General features: G+C 36.8%; 1 protein-coding gene across 1 annotated transcript in view; it reads left to right on the top strand.

Moving 5' to 3' along the window:
* Positions 1-15,799, top strand: part of SPOCK3 (SPARC (osteonectin), cwcv and kazal like domains proteoglycan 3) — a 283,598-nt gene that overhangs the window by 107,075 nt on the left and 160,724 nt on the right. Inside the window, exon 3 of the mRNA XM_087816540.1 lies at positions 1,301-1,346. Within this exon, the coding sequence (XP_087672666.1) occupies positions 1,301-1,346 (46 nt within the window). The remainder of the gene's footprint in view (positions 1-1,300; positions 1,347-15,799) is intronic.

Here is a 15,799-nt window from a genome sequence, read left to right as displayed (position 1 = left end):
ATTACAGACGTCCCCTATTACCTGCCCCCCACCCTTCATCTCCCTCCCCCCAGCCCCAGCCCCAGCCCCACCCCAGGCCTTTCCCTCACTATTGTCTGTGCCCTTGGACTGTGTATATATGTATATGATTTCTTTGGTTAATCTCTTCATTCGAAGTTGGTGAGGTGAGAATGCAGAAGGTGGTGATGAATGATTAGTCACAATAAAGAAAATCATCTGTAGCAATTGACAATTTTTGAGTAAATAAATTTGAGAAATGTATTTATTTCCATAATTAAAGTAGTGCCACAGTTTCCTCCCTGTACATTGGAGGGTGTTAGTGAAGAGCTTAGGAAGGAGACTCGAAGCATCTCTCCTTGGCCTTTCTGCATTACTCATGTCCTGTAGCTTTCCCGTGGATTGACTTTGTGTGTCCAAGAGTATTGAGCTAGGAAATGTTTCATCAGTGACCTTCACTATGTGATTTTTCTTGCTGTGGTGAAAATAGCTTATTAATTCAAACAGTGAAATCTGTTCTATTTAACATAAAAGGTGATATGTATGAATTATGTGTATAAGGCTTTTAGGGTGTAAAAACAGTCAATAAAAATAGCGTTAGTTTGGCTTTTTACTCTTTTTAAATTGTTGTCACTCTACCCCATTTTAGTGTTGTATGGTCATCTTCACACACTATATAGTAAATATATAATAATGATTTTTTCCATATCAAAGATGTAAACTTTAGGCAAGATTGAATTAGGTATGCATTTTTAAAGCTTCCAATTGTATTTTGATGAACTCCTTAGATAATCAGTTAATAAGTGACTGATTTGCATAAAGTATATTTATACTGTATGGGCTAGTGGAAAATCACTTTGTATTTTCCCTATTACATTAATGGTTCCATTTATTATTATAAAGTTGTATAATTGGAAACTGGCAAGATACTTTTATAGCTTATTAGCTCAGGGTAATTATCTGCATATTTTATTGCATATTGAATTGCAATTGAAAGTATTGTATTATGATATTTAGGTAAAGTGGCAACCCAAAGTAGTTAAATTGTTATAGTAACCACATACTTGCAGTGAAAATGAACACATTTATTGAAAGACATTTCTATAAATGCAAACAATGTGTTCCCTTTTGATAACTTTGTTTTTCTCTTGTTCTTTTTTTATTTTGATTTTTTTGTAATTTGCTGCTTGCCATTGCAGGAAGTGGAGGTTTGTATTCAGCTTCTGTATTTCATATTTTATTTTAGATTTTATTACATTTTAATTACTCATATACACTCAATTCACATTATTTTCCTCCTTAGGACGATTATTTCCGCACTTGGAATCCAGGAAAGGCCTTCGATCAGGGTAAGAATCTAATTATTTTAAAATAAAAATATTTACATGTTTATAATCAGTGTTTTGAACATCATATTAACTGTCTGGCTAGATTTTAAAATACTGAATTGGAGAGCTTAAATGAATGGAAAAAATTTATGCAATAATTGCTTTCATTTCAGAATAATGTAGTTAGAAATAAGTTTATTAGGTAACATGATTATGTCAGGATGACTCATTGTTAGATGCGGACCTGGGGTTACTGATTTAGGCTTCTGAACTATACCATGTCCACTTTTCTTGGTACAAGTCACTTCATCCAGTTTTCGAATAAATTCACGTTCATTCATTAGGAAACAGACTTATTTGTGTAAAATTTCAAAACAAATGGCTTTGGTGTCTCTTTCTCAGTTGTTAACAACTTTTGTTTAAAACAGACCTGACTGGTAATTAGACTCAGCTGGGTTCTTAGTAAGGCCCAAACATAAGAGTCTCACATATCATTAGGGCTCCCCACACCTCTGTACACAGTTTGTAGCTCTGTTTTGCTTCCTTGAGAAGAAAAAGCAGGACATATGCACGGGAAGAGAAGTACTTCCACCTGTGCAATGATAATGAAAACATCAGACTCAGTGCAACGATGATTATATAAATCACTAAACAGATTTGTTTACTAAATTGCACAATATTAGAACCAGAGACTCTCCTTTGTGAAGTTTGAAACAAAAGAAATTTTGACTTTATATAGGCTGTAGTAACCTTACAAAAGATATTCCTTCATGAAAAGGCTTCAGTTAAAAATAGAAATCATTTTTAAGAAGAAACCATAATATGTTATTAAAGGGAGTTTTGGGTATTTTGAGATGCCTGTGAACTTTTGATTTAATATTTGGAATGAATGCTCCAACAGCCAGCCTCTCTTATAGGGAACCAACCCAGGTGGACCTAGACAGGGACTATTGTCAATATTGATCTTCACCTGCAATCTGATATAGTCTTTCATATTCAATTCCTTCTTTAATATTCATTTATTTCATGTGATTTCACTCTTCCTGTCCACTGTGTTTGTGGAATATACATTTAAAAATTCTAAAAAAATATAATTTTTATTTGGCTACTAATAAGTGAAGTGAAATGCAGTAAAAGGCAAGCAATAAAAAAATAATGGCATGCAGACTGAGATATATTTGCAAGCTTTCTTGGGGAGTGAATTTTTATGATGGAATCATAAACCTTGAAAAATCAGAGTTATGTATGAAATGGATGTTAACACTTTAATTTGCCATACTTGGGGCATCCAATTACAATAAAGTTGCTTCGTTTTTTGTTTTTTATTTTTGTGTGTGTGGTGATGTGTTGAACTGCGATTTATTTCTTACTAAAAAGTAAAAAAATAAAAATAAAAAAGATTGGTATAGGGAGGCTTCCAAACCCTAATATACTTTAAAACTGATTTACTTTAATTTGCAAAGAGGTTTTCAATTTACTAACTTGTCAAAAAAACATCGTATTTATGAGGCAAAGAGAAAGCTTATATGACATGATAACAGCTGATATTTATTGAGTGTCCTATATTGAGTACCTATTCTAAGTTTTCAATATATTAGTTCATTTAATCTTCAAAATAACCGTGCCAGGCGATAGGGAAGGTGAGGCACTGAAGGGGAGGTTAAGCTCCTGCCCAAGGTCACACTCCTGCAATGTGGCAGTCAGGATTTGGGTCAGGCAGCCTGACCCTAAACCCCACTTCCTAACTATTATGCAGTACTGTTCCTCATATGATAGCTCTAAAATAAAATAATGGCATGCACACAGGATTTTAAAATTTATGCTTTAAAAATAAATATTTACACCCGGCCAGCGTGGCTCAGCGGTTGAGTACCAACCTAGGATCCAAGAGACTGAGGTTCGATTCCAGGTCAGGGCACACGCCCGGATTTCAGGCTCAGTCCCTGGTAGGGGGCGTGCAGGAGGCAGCCCATCAATGACTCTCTCACCAATGATGTTTCTATCTCTCTCTCTCTCACTTTCCCTTCCTCTCTCTGAAATTAAAAAAGACATATTAAAAAATAAGTATTTACTTGAATGAACATTAGAAATAGAGCTGGATGCTTTGTTTCTATGTTTTAGACAATGTTTTGTAGACTGTCAGACCCTGGGTTTTGATTGTTGGAACATGTATAGTTGGTAAACATACAAAGGAAAGTAATAGTGAAAATTATCCTTTCCCATCTAATTCTAAATAAGATAAAGTGCATCATTTGGACAGAATAGATTTGAGCTATGTTAATTTCTAATATGTTTGTTGTTCTTTCTGATGATATAATCTTCCATTCAATATTATTCTCAAAACCTCATTGAGCTGTTGAATATAAATAGAAGGCTTTTTATGATTGTTTATAATTTTTAATGTATTACTTTTTTCTATTGGCTTATGAACAGCCATAGCACGTCAATTAATACAAGATTTTTTCACAGTTTTATTTTATGGGCGTTTGCCTATTTCCTGAAAAGAGCGACAAAGAAAATTGCTTTAGCATTACATTTTTATGCTTCTATTTATACTATTTTTAAAACCATATTCATTATAACGTTATATTTCCATTTCCATAGAATGCTTCACAATATGTGCAGAAATTAAAGTAGCACTAATGAGAATGTTAATTAATATTTCATAATATAAATGTCATTTTTCTGCCCCAAATTCCTCTGTACATATATATGCATAAACATGGCCACATATACATACACACATAAACTTATGCATATTTACACACCTACAAACACACACATACACTTGTCAACTTGCTTATAGGTAAAATTAACTTCATACATATCTACCTTTTGGTTTAACTGTCACAGATTTTCCATCTCATATAATTTTTTTTATTAATCAGAGCATTTCTACTTTGTTTACTAAAAAAAAAATCAAGACTTTTGGTAAAATATATTGGCTTCAAATTAATTTAAGTAACACAATTTTGGTGGTGGTAAATCTGCGGTAGACTAAAAGAAAACCTACTGATGCCCAAAATAAATTGCTTTGGTTATTTCCACTAGAAATTTCTGTGCCATTACTTCTCTTCATTAGTGTGGCTAATTATGAGTTGACACAATAGAAATTGACTGAAAAATAGTTTTAATGAGGACATGCATCTTCTTGAATACAGCATAAAAATTCTATGTTTACGATGACAAAGGAAAGAAGAGATGCATGGATAAAGCTTGAGTGGTAGCGTGATAAATATTTTAATGAATGCTTTGGATAGATATTCTGTAGCTTTAAATTTGTTTTTTACTTATTTTTTCTTCACTGCCTTAATGCCACCTTGGTTTGGGGTCACATACTAGAGTGTTTAAATGATAAATCACTGGAATTTTTTGCAGTATTTCCAGACAGACGTGTAGAGACTGTACTTATACTGAAGAACTGTATCTACAAGGGTCACCTTTATTCAAAAGTTTTGTGGGTGGTTGTTTTTTCCTGCAAGATGTGATGTCTCGGTACCCTGAAGTGAGAGTCGGAAGCAAAACGTGCTTTCCATATTTCCCCAATTTTACTCTTCAAACCAGTTTGGTGTTTCTCCACTTGGTATCTACCATGGCAGTGAATTACAATCAACAGAGTAATAATAATGAAGGGACATTTAAATAGCTCCAGAGATTTCTGGACACATCAGTTTCATGTTATTGATGTGTTTCACCTGCTTGTGCAGGTAGCTGGGAGCATGGAGTTAGGGGCCAGAGGTAGAGCTGTGACTTAGAGCAGCACCCTTCTGTCATTTCGCAGCTGTTTCTTCTGGTGCTTTCTTCCTCAGTCTCGAGCTGTCTGGGAACTGCAGCCTCACTCCATCCAGCTCATTAGGTTGCATTTAATTCTAGAAAAAATTGTAAGGAAGTGATGTGCGTTGGGCACCATTGCTGAATTCAAGCTGCTCAAAATCTCGCCAGGGAAGATAGACAAGTGAGTAGCTACCCTTGTGTCTAGATGAGCTATTCCTGCAAGAATTGGAAGGAGGTGAGAAAAAAAGACTGAGCTCTCTGACAGAGCAGTCATACGCTTAGCCATATATGTATCTATTGTTTTCATCATTTCAGGATCAGTTCTGGCACTTCACCTAATCCTCCCCATTCTCCCCATCCATTTATAAAATGTGTCACCTGTACCAACAGTCACAGCCTGAGGTTGTGACTTTGCGATAAATCTCTGGCTATGAAGGAAAAGGTGTTGAGATTTCTTCTGGAGCTTTATTCCCTTCGATGAACAGAGCTGTTATAATATTATGGGTGTAATTATTTCTGAAATTGAAAAAGACAAGCATTTGAGAAAACGCACCCCCAGCCTATCTTTTCCTTCCTAAAATGCATGAAGAGACTTAAGGCACTGCATAAGTAGATTACACAGTGTGGGTATTGCCTCTCTCCCAGATGCTTTTAATTTTCACTTGTTTACATGAAGACTTGTTTTCTGCCCCCCACCCCCAGTGCTTGGACGGCATTCACTGATAGTAGTCTGAAACAATAGAGAGATCTGATCCGTGCTTCACAATACAGGCATGGTAATACCATAATGCCGCGTTGTTTAAGAGCTTGGGGCCTTTTGGCATTTTCCTAGTGGAAACATTGGTGTTCCCAGAATTGAAATTCATTGGGGACAATAGTCAAAGATGATTATATGATGACAGTGTTTTCTAAATATGTGAACTCTGAGCCGTTATTTGATCTGAACTATTATTTGATCACCTGGAAAGAATTTATTTAGGATTTTTGTGTCATTTTGAAATAATTACTTGTTAGGGTACACAGTGCTGACAGCCATGTCGATGTGCATCATATGTTTTATTTTATATCATCTCTTTTGGCAACCTTGGCTTTTAAAAGCCCTCTGGAAAACCTGCAAATAGATTATATTCAACCTAGATTCCAAAAAGTGTATGTTCCTTTGCTCCATGTCAGGTTTAGTGCATAAAAACTACATGGGACTTCTGCATGAGAATAGTTTTCATCTTCCTATCTAATTCTGATTTATTTATACAAGAATGCTATTGGATTTGTTTTACACCATGATCTTTAAAATGTAGGAATCAAGACTATTAGATTGCTTTGTTCTAAGTCAAATACTGCTTTTTTCTCCATAGATAATAAAAGATTGCATAAAGGCCTGTGTTTTTAATTTAGAAGGTAAAATCAGGATAACTAATACTTTAGTTTACATCACAGTAGCCTACGTATGTGTGCAAGAGGGCAACTTATATTTATTTCTCTTTAATGACCTTATTACTAAATTGTGAATCTAATTTATAGAGCAAGGGTTTGATCAAATATACTTCAGAGGTGTTGAGATATTTTAAAAAAGCAATATTCTTACCTCAAACGTTGTTAGTCTAACATAGTAATAAGTATTGTGAAGGTTGAAACATCAGTAGATACACATAAGCAGTCATATTTTTGGTAGGGATCCTGTACTGGCTGCAGGAGTGCTTTTCAGCCCTGGCCGAACACAGCGCTCATTGAAAAAATACAGTTGTCTAGGCTTGGTCCCTGAACATTTAGATTCAATTTATCTGGGTCAGGTTCTGGGCACTTTGTGTGTTTGTGTGTGTGTGCGCTTAATTTAAAAATTGTAATATATATAACATAAACTTTACTATTTTAACCGTTTTAAAGTATATAGTTCAGTGGTATTAAATACATTTATATTGTTGTGCGAACACCACCAACCTTCATCTCCAGAACTCTCACCTTCTCAAACTCACACTCTACATCCATTAGACAATAGCTCCCCTTCCCCTCTCCGCCCAGCCCCTGGCCACCCCCATTCTTTCTGTCCCTATGAACTGGACTAGTCTACGTTTCTCATGTAAGTGGAATCATACAATATTTGTGACTGGCTTCTTTCACGTACCATTAGGTGCTCAGGGTTCATCTGTGTTGTAAAATTTGTCTGAATTTCCTTCCTTTTTTAGGCTGAATGATACTTTATGTATGTATATCCCACATTTTGTATATCCATCCATCCACTGATGAACACTTGGGCTCCTTCCACATTTTGTTGTTGTGAAAATGCAGCCGTGACCGCTGGTGTACAAATATCTGTTTGAATCTCTGCTTTTGGCTGTTTTGAGAATACACCCAGCAGTTGGGATTGCTGGGCCGCATACCGTCCTGTGTAACCTTGTAAGGAGCCAGCAGGAGCCAGCACGTTATTCCGCACAGTCCTTGCATCGTTTTACATTCCCACCAGCAATGGAAGGTTTCCAGTTTCTCTACAGCCTCAGCAACGTTTGATATTTTGTGTTCTTTAGAAATAATAGCCATCCTGATGGGTGTGAATGGGCTTGAGTTTTGAACTCTGCAATTGTTTATTTCATGCAGATACAGTTGAGAATCAATCACAGGGCACAAGCAATGACTTATCAGAATAATTTCTTCCAGTCATTCTTTCCTGCAGTACTGAGATGATTTTTGTTAAAACAGCCACTCTTTTGAAAGCAACCAAAAGTGTGAGGAAATTTTTAAAAACCTACTCACCCTTTCAGATCCGGTGCCAGAAGTAGGTGCAAAAGGGGCTTCAGAATGGATTGTGGCGATCAAGAAAACCTCCAAAGATAAAGTTCCCTTTGAACAAGTACTTCCTTTGTGTTGGGTGTTACGTATAAGACAATCATGGTAGTAACTTTAAAAATTAGATATGTTCTTTAATTGACAAAGGAAACTGAAGCTGAGAGAGGTTGATAAAGGTAACAAAGCCAGTAAACTTTTACTTCTTTTATTTATAAAAACATTTTTGTTGTTCTGGCATAATATATTTTTTCCATTCTATTCTGTATTTTAATAGCCAGAGTAGTCACTTAAATTATTGGGCTCAATCTTCTGGCACATTAATTATTTCGAGAGTTTATGTGAAAAATTATCTTCCTCGACAAATTTAGAGAAATTTGTAATCTTCAAGATACTGGATACAACAAACTGTTACATTATTATATTAAGCGGGATATATTATAATTTTATAATTAACACAATGAAATCTATTAGTCTTCTAATTAGCACAGTGTAGTGTGCTGAAATGGAATATCAGTCTAGGAACTAATAAGCCAGGCTTTGTTTTCTAGCTTTTCCAATTGTTAGTATGAAACCCAATTTTCTATAATTTAAAAGACAGACTTTTTAAAAGAATAATTTGAGGACTCCTCCTTCCTATTATAATTACTTTTCTTTTTTTTTTAACTTTAATAACCTGATAGGAAAAATATATTCTTGAGTGTGGTGGTGGTGTTAAAAAGATTTATCAATGGTTCACCTGTTATTCCTTGAAATGTATTTCTCTTTTTAAATGAAACGAGAAAGCATAAACATAAAGATATTTCATTATGTATAAGTCATTTTGCTTGGTCGTTCAGTTTGTTCATTAAATTCCACATGACTCATAGAGAGCAGGCAGGAGCTCTGGTGTGTGAGGGGGTGCTCGGGGGGTGGAGGGGTTGAGCAAAAAATAAAAAAAATGAGAGAACTCATGACATGGACGACAGTGTGGTGATTTCAGGGGGTGAGAGGGGGTGGGTGGTGGTAGAAGCGGGCACAGAGAGGATAAATGGTGATGGAAAAAAGAAAATAAAGTAAAAAAGATATTCTTTTAAATAAGATTCCATAACTTTTGCAAAATAGACATTTTGTTTTTATTTAAGTTGACAGCAAAATGGAGTGGAAGTTACAGGGTTTCCATATACCCCCTTCCCCCACACATGCATGGCCTCTGCCACCAGAAGGGGACATTTGTTACAGTTGATGAGCCACATTGACACATCGTAACCACCCAAAGTCCAGGTGTACGTTATGGTTCATTCTTAGTCTTGTACCTTCTACAGGTTTGGACAAATGTCTAACAACACGTCTCCATCATTATGGTATTATACAGAGTATATTTACAGTCCTAAAAATTCTGTGCGCTCTGCCTATCCTTTCCACCTAATTTTTTTCTTTTTCTTTCTTTTTTTGATTGATTTCAGAGAGAGGAAGGGAGAGGGAGAGAGAGATAGAAACACGGATGAGAGGGGAACATCGATGGGCTGCCTCCTGCGTGCCGCCTACTGGGGATCGATCCTGCAACCTGGGCATGTGCCCTGGCCGGGAATCGAACAGGCGACCTCCTGGTGCATGGGCTATGCCCAGCCAACGGAGCCACGCCAGCCGGGCTCTCCTTCCCTCCTTCCCTCCTTCCCCCAGGTGCATGGGCTATGCCCAGCCAACGGAGCCACACCAGCCGGGCTCTCCTTCCCTCCTTCGCCCAGCCCCCAGCCCCCAGCAGCCACTATAGTTTTATTATGTCCATTATTGCCCTTTCCTCAGTGTCATACAGTGGACTCGTGCAGTGTATAGCCTTTTCAGACTGGCTCCTTTCACTTAAAAATATGAATTTATGGCTCCATCTCTTTTCATGACTTGATAGCTCACTTCTTTATAGCCCTGAATAATATTCCATTATCTGGATGCACCACAGTATTTCCATTCACCTGCTGAAGGACATGTTGGTTGCTCCCAAGTTTTGACGATTACGTGTAGCTACTATAAACATCTGTGTGCAGGTTTCTGTGTGGGCCTACGTTTTCAACTCCTTTGGGTAACTACCCAGAAGTGTGACTGCTTGATCTTATAGAAAGAGTATGTTTAATTTTGCAAGGAAACACCAAACTGTCTTTCAGAGTGGCTGTACCATTTTGCATTCCCACCAGTAGTGAGTGAGAATTCCTGTTGCTCCACATCTTCACACCACTTATTTATATAACTTATTTGCCCCTCAGATATTTAAACCTATAACCCTTATAAAGCATCTATAAATAGCCTGGCTGGTGTTGCTCAGTGGTTGAGCATCAACCCATCAACCAGGAGGTCACTGTTTGATTCCTGGTCGGGGCGCATGCCCGGGTTGTGGGCTCCATCCTCAGTAGGCTTTGTGCAGGCGGCAGCCGATCAATGACTCTCTTGCATCATCAATGTTTCTCTCTTTCTCCCTCTCCCTTCCTCTCTCTGAAATCAATAAAACAAACAAACCAAAAAAAAAAATTTTTTTAAAATCTATAAATAAACTAGGTTAATTATTCTTTCTATTTTTTTCTAGAAATTCTGCACACATGTTGAGAAAAACCACTTCATGATTTTTGATGATATAATGCATTATTTTAATCTTAAGAATTTATAATTTTACTTTGTGGAGGGTGGGTAAAAGTAATGTGGGTTACTTTTCTTCCCATGTACTAACTAGACATACTGGTAAATCAGGGATAGATATCTCAGTCAGGCCACTCATCAGACTTACCTGTGGAATATTTTATGTGCAAACGTGGGAGCCATACCTAACCCACGGTGCCATCAACCCCTGGGTGGATCCCTGGACTTGCTACTTTTCACAAACTCTCCAGCCCAGACCTGTTCCTACCTGAAGTTAAAAAAATTGTTACATGACTCCTTATTCTATTTCTCATTTTTTCAAATTTTAACTCACTGTTCTATAAGCAGCAGTTACATCTCAGTAGCTGTTATTTGGGGGTATTTATTACTACATTTGACATGTCTAATTAAAGACTGAATAAAAGTCTAACGAACAGAAGAATGGAATTTTGAGTACGCTTTTGTCTCAACCGAATACAAGCAGATGAGCTTTTCCATTTCATGCATTACTTATTAAGGAAGTTATGTTTACCCTTTATTGTCAGTATTTGGCTTCTTTGTAGAGCATTTTCCTCTTTTAGAAATTGATTTTAAAGAGGAAGGGAGAGAGAGGAAGAGAGAAACATCGATGGCCTGCCTTCAGCTGGAAATCGAACCCACAACCTGGGTCACATGAATTGTTTCATTTGACCTTCACATACAGTAAATATTCGAAAATTTTGTAAGTAGAGTAAGGTTGTTGCTAATTCTAACACATGAAGTAACTGGGAATAATTTGGATTTTGATTTGCTCAGGTCACACAAATATTGATAAATGCAATTGAAGTTAGAATTCAGATGTTCTACATACTAGTCCTTTTGCCTTCCAAGATACTATGTAGCCTCTGTTAACTTATTAGCAATTTTATAATAATGGTTTGATAGCAGAATAACCTATTTATTTAGCTTATTTTGTTAGGACATCATTTTCATGGGTCTAAAAACAATAATAGTTGTCAGTTGATGAGCACCTACTACCTACCATAAGCATTTAGTTATTATTCTACTCAGTTGTAACATCAACTCCTATTTTTATTGCTTTTACTTTGCTCTCATGTTTGTTTTAAGTTTTTATTGCTCCTATTATAAAGAGAAATAAAACTGATGTTCAATGAGGAAAAATAATTTCCCCCTGATACTAGAACTATTTGACATAAGAATCAACGTTTATATGTATCTCATTCGATCTAAATTCTGAGGCTCCACACGCGCATGTCCTCTGAATCGTGACCCAGGCCAGCATTTAGGCCAGGGGCCTGGCCAGATCCATGATCATTTGTTGCAGTTTCTAGTTAAACCTCATGAGGAAACTGCCACTGACAATAGAGAAAGGACTGAATTCTTCTCACTCACAGTAACTTTGTACAGATCATTTAATCAAATTCTTTGGTTTTCTAATTACCGATCTCTAAAATTAGGAGGTGGCAAAGGCTGATTAACAAGTTTTAGCCTTTAAGTTTTATCTTTCCAGTGTTCTGCAAGTCCTGTGTACGGCATGTTAACGAATAAATCTTAGAATATAAATGTTGACGTTCTACCACTTAATTCTGCCAATAATTTTTATTCCTGTTATTTTTTAAAAAGCAGCAGTTTGTCACAGGGAGGATGAATGTAATTTTCAAGAGAAAGTTGCAAAAGTAATATTTTAGAATAATATTTGGGGAAATCTTTGCTAGGAAATTTATCAAATTTATTTTAAAACACTTTATCATTATACATATTGCTGGCTAAATATCACTTAATAAGTATGATGTCTGTAATATTTTGCAGTTTTCTGATTCTAATTGGAAGCTAACAAAATTTTTATATGATTAGAAGAATGGGACTTGCTATCCCTAACTTCACAGTAACTTAATAATTAAGATCCTTACCCAAGGGTTCATTAAATAATTATAATTCTAACCGTTTATATAAAGTTGCACATCTAGAACTAGAATGCATGTCATTAATCATGTAGTCCGGTGCCTCCCTGTTAAACTGTGCTCCAAAGTTATCACCTATAATTTTAATCATCATTGTAAAAATGAGCTAATTATTGCCCTGCTGCAGTGAGGTTGGTTGTACTTCCAGTTAAGGCCAGAACATTTAGAAATTAAAATAACTTTTAAAGCAAGATAGGAGACAACATGTTTAAAATTTCATAGTGACCTTTAGTGTAAGGTACGAGGCAGCCGAATTTTAGGAAAATGTTCTGGGCTTGAGAATCAGTTCTGGGTTTTAGTCTGAGCTGTACTAATGATTAGCTCTGCAAACTTGGGAAAATTAATTAGCCTAAAGCCAAAGGTAATGTTTTGCAGATTAACATTTAACTTAAGCCCTGAAGGCTTCCAGGAGATAGTTAATAAAGAGAGAGGGGAAGAGGAGAGGCGGGAAAACTCATAGGCTGCCATTTAGGCTCTAAGTGTCTTAATTGTTTGTTCACCATTGTGGTGTATATATATTGTTCATATATTTTAAAAATGTCTTCTCAAGCATTTAAAATATGTTTCAAATTTTTTATTCTAAAATGTTAAGACTCCCTATCAAAAAAGGAACTAATGAACACACAGATTTCCACATGGAATTTAAAATTAAGTGTATACTATGTTGTTTAACTTTTGAGCATATTTTTTAGTCAGTGGAGGCAGGGACGTAGGCGTACATTTTTATCCCTTGCTTATTTAAAATAGAAAACATTAGGAAAAAAAATAGATATATACACATATAAAATCTGCTAAGTCTTAATTCCAAAAATGAACTTTTTGTATTCATGAGACTCGAATTATTTGATTTTAAGTCTTTTATAAAGTAAGGGTCAGTGTTATATGTTGAATCGTGTATCCCCCAAAGATAAGTTGATGTCCCAACCCCCAGTGCTTCTTCATGTGACTCTATTTGAAATAAGATGTTTGTAAATATAATCAAGTTACAGTGAAGTCCTGCTGGTTTAGGGTGAGCCCTTTAAGTCCTTTTAAAAAGACAGTGAAAGAGACACAAAGGAGAAGGCCACGTGATGAAAGGCAGAGATTGGAGTTACGCTGCCACAAGCCAAGGAGCCTCTGAAGCGAAGAGGGAGACGTGGATCAGATTTCCCCTCCGAGAATCCAAGAAGGAACCAGCACTACCATCGCCTTCAAGCCTTCAGAAATGTGAGAGAATAAATTCCTGTTTCTGTCAGCCACCTGCTTTGTGGTACTTAGTTATGGCAGCCCTAGCAAGCCAGGACAGTCACATTAAAATGTTTAAATAATTCCTATAATTCCTACACATATTCCCTTGCATAAGCATGAGAGCTGATGTACAAACAGACTAATATCTTCCCTTGATCTAAATATTTAAAATAGCGTATGTTAAGTATAACTTTTAATACATGAATTTTAAATTTTATAACATTTTATTTAAAGAATGTATGGGTGTGTTGGATGAATGTTCCTTCTTAAGCAACATCTGTTTTCTGGTTTCAGCGTTCTGATTTTCTGTTGGGAAAACATGCCACACTCTTACCCTTAGACCGTAAGGTCTCGATAGGTTGATGTCACCCCCAATCTAGGGAGTAGTTAAGTGACCCAGAACTGACCCAGTAGAGCCTCTTTGTTCCTTGTTCTCAGCAATTAATTTAAGCATGAGAATATGACCCAACCAGGCCACTTAGGTTCTGCGATGGGCAGCGCAGCCAGAGGACAGGGAAGCTGTCTTCTGGATTAACCGGGGCCACCTTGGCAAGAGGACCGAACATGGAGGGCAGTGTTACAGGGTGGGGCAAGTAGGACGCTTCGAGCCTCATGCCAGTCTCATCTCAAATACCTGTATTCATAGATTTCCAACTTTTCTGTCTTTGGTTAAGCCTGTTTTAGCTATTTATTTTATTCATTTATTTATTTACTTACAATTGAATTTATTGGGGCAACATTGGTTTGCAGGACCATACAGGTTTTAACTGTACAACACAGATGACTGTATTCATAGATTTCTTTAACTTTTCTTTCTGTGGTTAAGTCATTCTTATTTATTTATGTTTAATTGAATTTATTGGAGTGACATTGGTTTGCAAAACCACACATTGTAAGTGTAGAACATCATCTGCATATTGCGTCGTGCGCCCATTGCCCCAAGCAAAGCCTCTCCCTTCCCATTCCCCGGCCTGTGCCCACCTCCACCTAGCCCTCAGCCCCTTCCCCTCTCACCATCACCAAACTTTTGTCTGTGTGTGTGTTATGTGTATGTGGGGTTTTTTTGGCTAATCCCTGAATCTTTTTTCATTCAGTCCCCCGCTGACGGCTGTCAGTCTGTTCCACGTATGGTTAAGCCAGTTTTAATCAATTTCTCTTCTATCCAGATGAAAGTAGCCTAACTATATAGGAGCGGAGCTGTCAGAAATCCTAATGTGTGCAGCCGGCTGAGCCGAGGGAGAGGGCAGGGTACGAGGATTCCCAGTTCCTGTGTAGGAGGTCGCCCTGCTTCATTGTAGGAATGCTCTGGCTCTTCCATGGCCTGTGGCCTGTCTCTGGGGTTTTATAATATGTGCCTGTTGAAACTGATCCTTTCGGGGACCTGCTAGATTGTTGTCTTTTTCTGAAATTTCCATGTGTTGATAACATATAACTGCATTTAGTGGAAAGCTTTACTTCCTATTTCTGTGACTGGTATTGCCATTGTATCCATAGTGAAAATCAAAAAGGAAAGTTTTGGGTTTTTTTTGTTTTTTGTTTTTTTTTTAAAGGGACCTGAAAAGCCTTTGACCTTATAAACTAAAAATTCACTTTATGTAATTAGATTTGGAGAGACATTCAGGAAAATATTTAGTTTAACTAAGTTATGTCAAATTAAATAGCTTCTATGAACCAGGTTTTCTTCCAAGGTCAAAGCCACTTCCTCTTATTAAGTTAGTTGTTCCAGGTGACACATTAATCCACAGCAGCTTCTTCGTTTCCCTCCCCCTGAGCCCTTGCAGTGAAGAGTCAGAGAGTCTCCTGGGCTCTTTTGCTCCAGCAGGTTGCTTATGGAACCCAAACACTGAAATCAGTGAACTGATCTGGGCAGTTGTGTTGAAGATGCTTTGGGATATTTCAAGAAAATCTTGAAGATTGGGGGTGTTACTTTAAGTCTTTAATCTGAATAATTTAGATGAACTATAAGCAAATGTGTATACTTTCTCCCTATTTTGAGGATGACAATGAGTTGCCTCAGTGAAAAAGGCAAAGCAGCCACAGTCTCAAATTCCCAGCCCAATAATCTCTTCTTAAACTAATGCATAATTTATAAATCAAAGTTTTCAGCCTGTGTTGGTCAAGATCTTTCAG

This window comes from Miniopterus natalensis, chromosome 4, assembly GCF_054644295.1.
Source record: "Miniopterus natalensis isolate mMinNat1 chromosome 4, mMinNat1.hap1, whole genome shotgun sequence".
Taxonomy (NCBI): domain Eukaryota; kingdom Metazoa; phylum Chordata; class Mammalia; order Chiroptera; family Miniopteridae; genus Miniopterus; species Miniopterus natalensis.
This window is presented reverse-complemented; position numbering and strand designations above follow the sequence as displayed.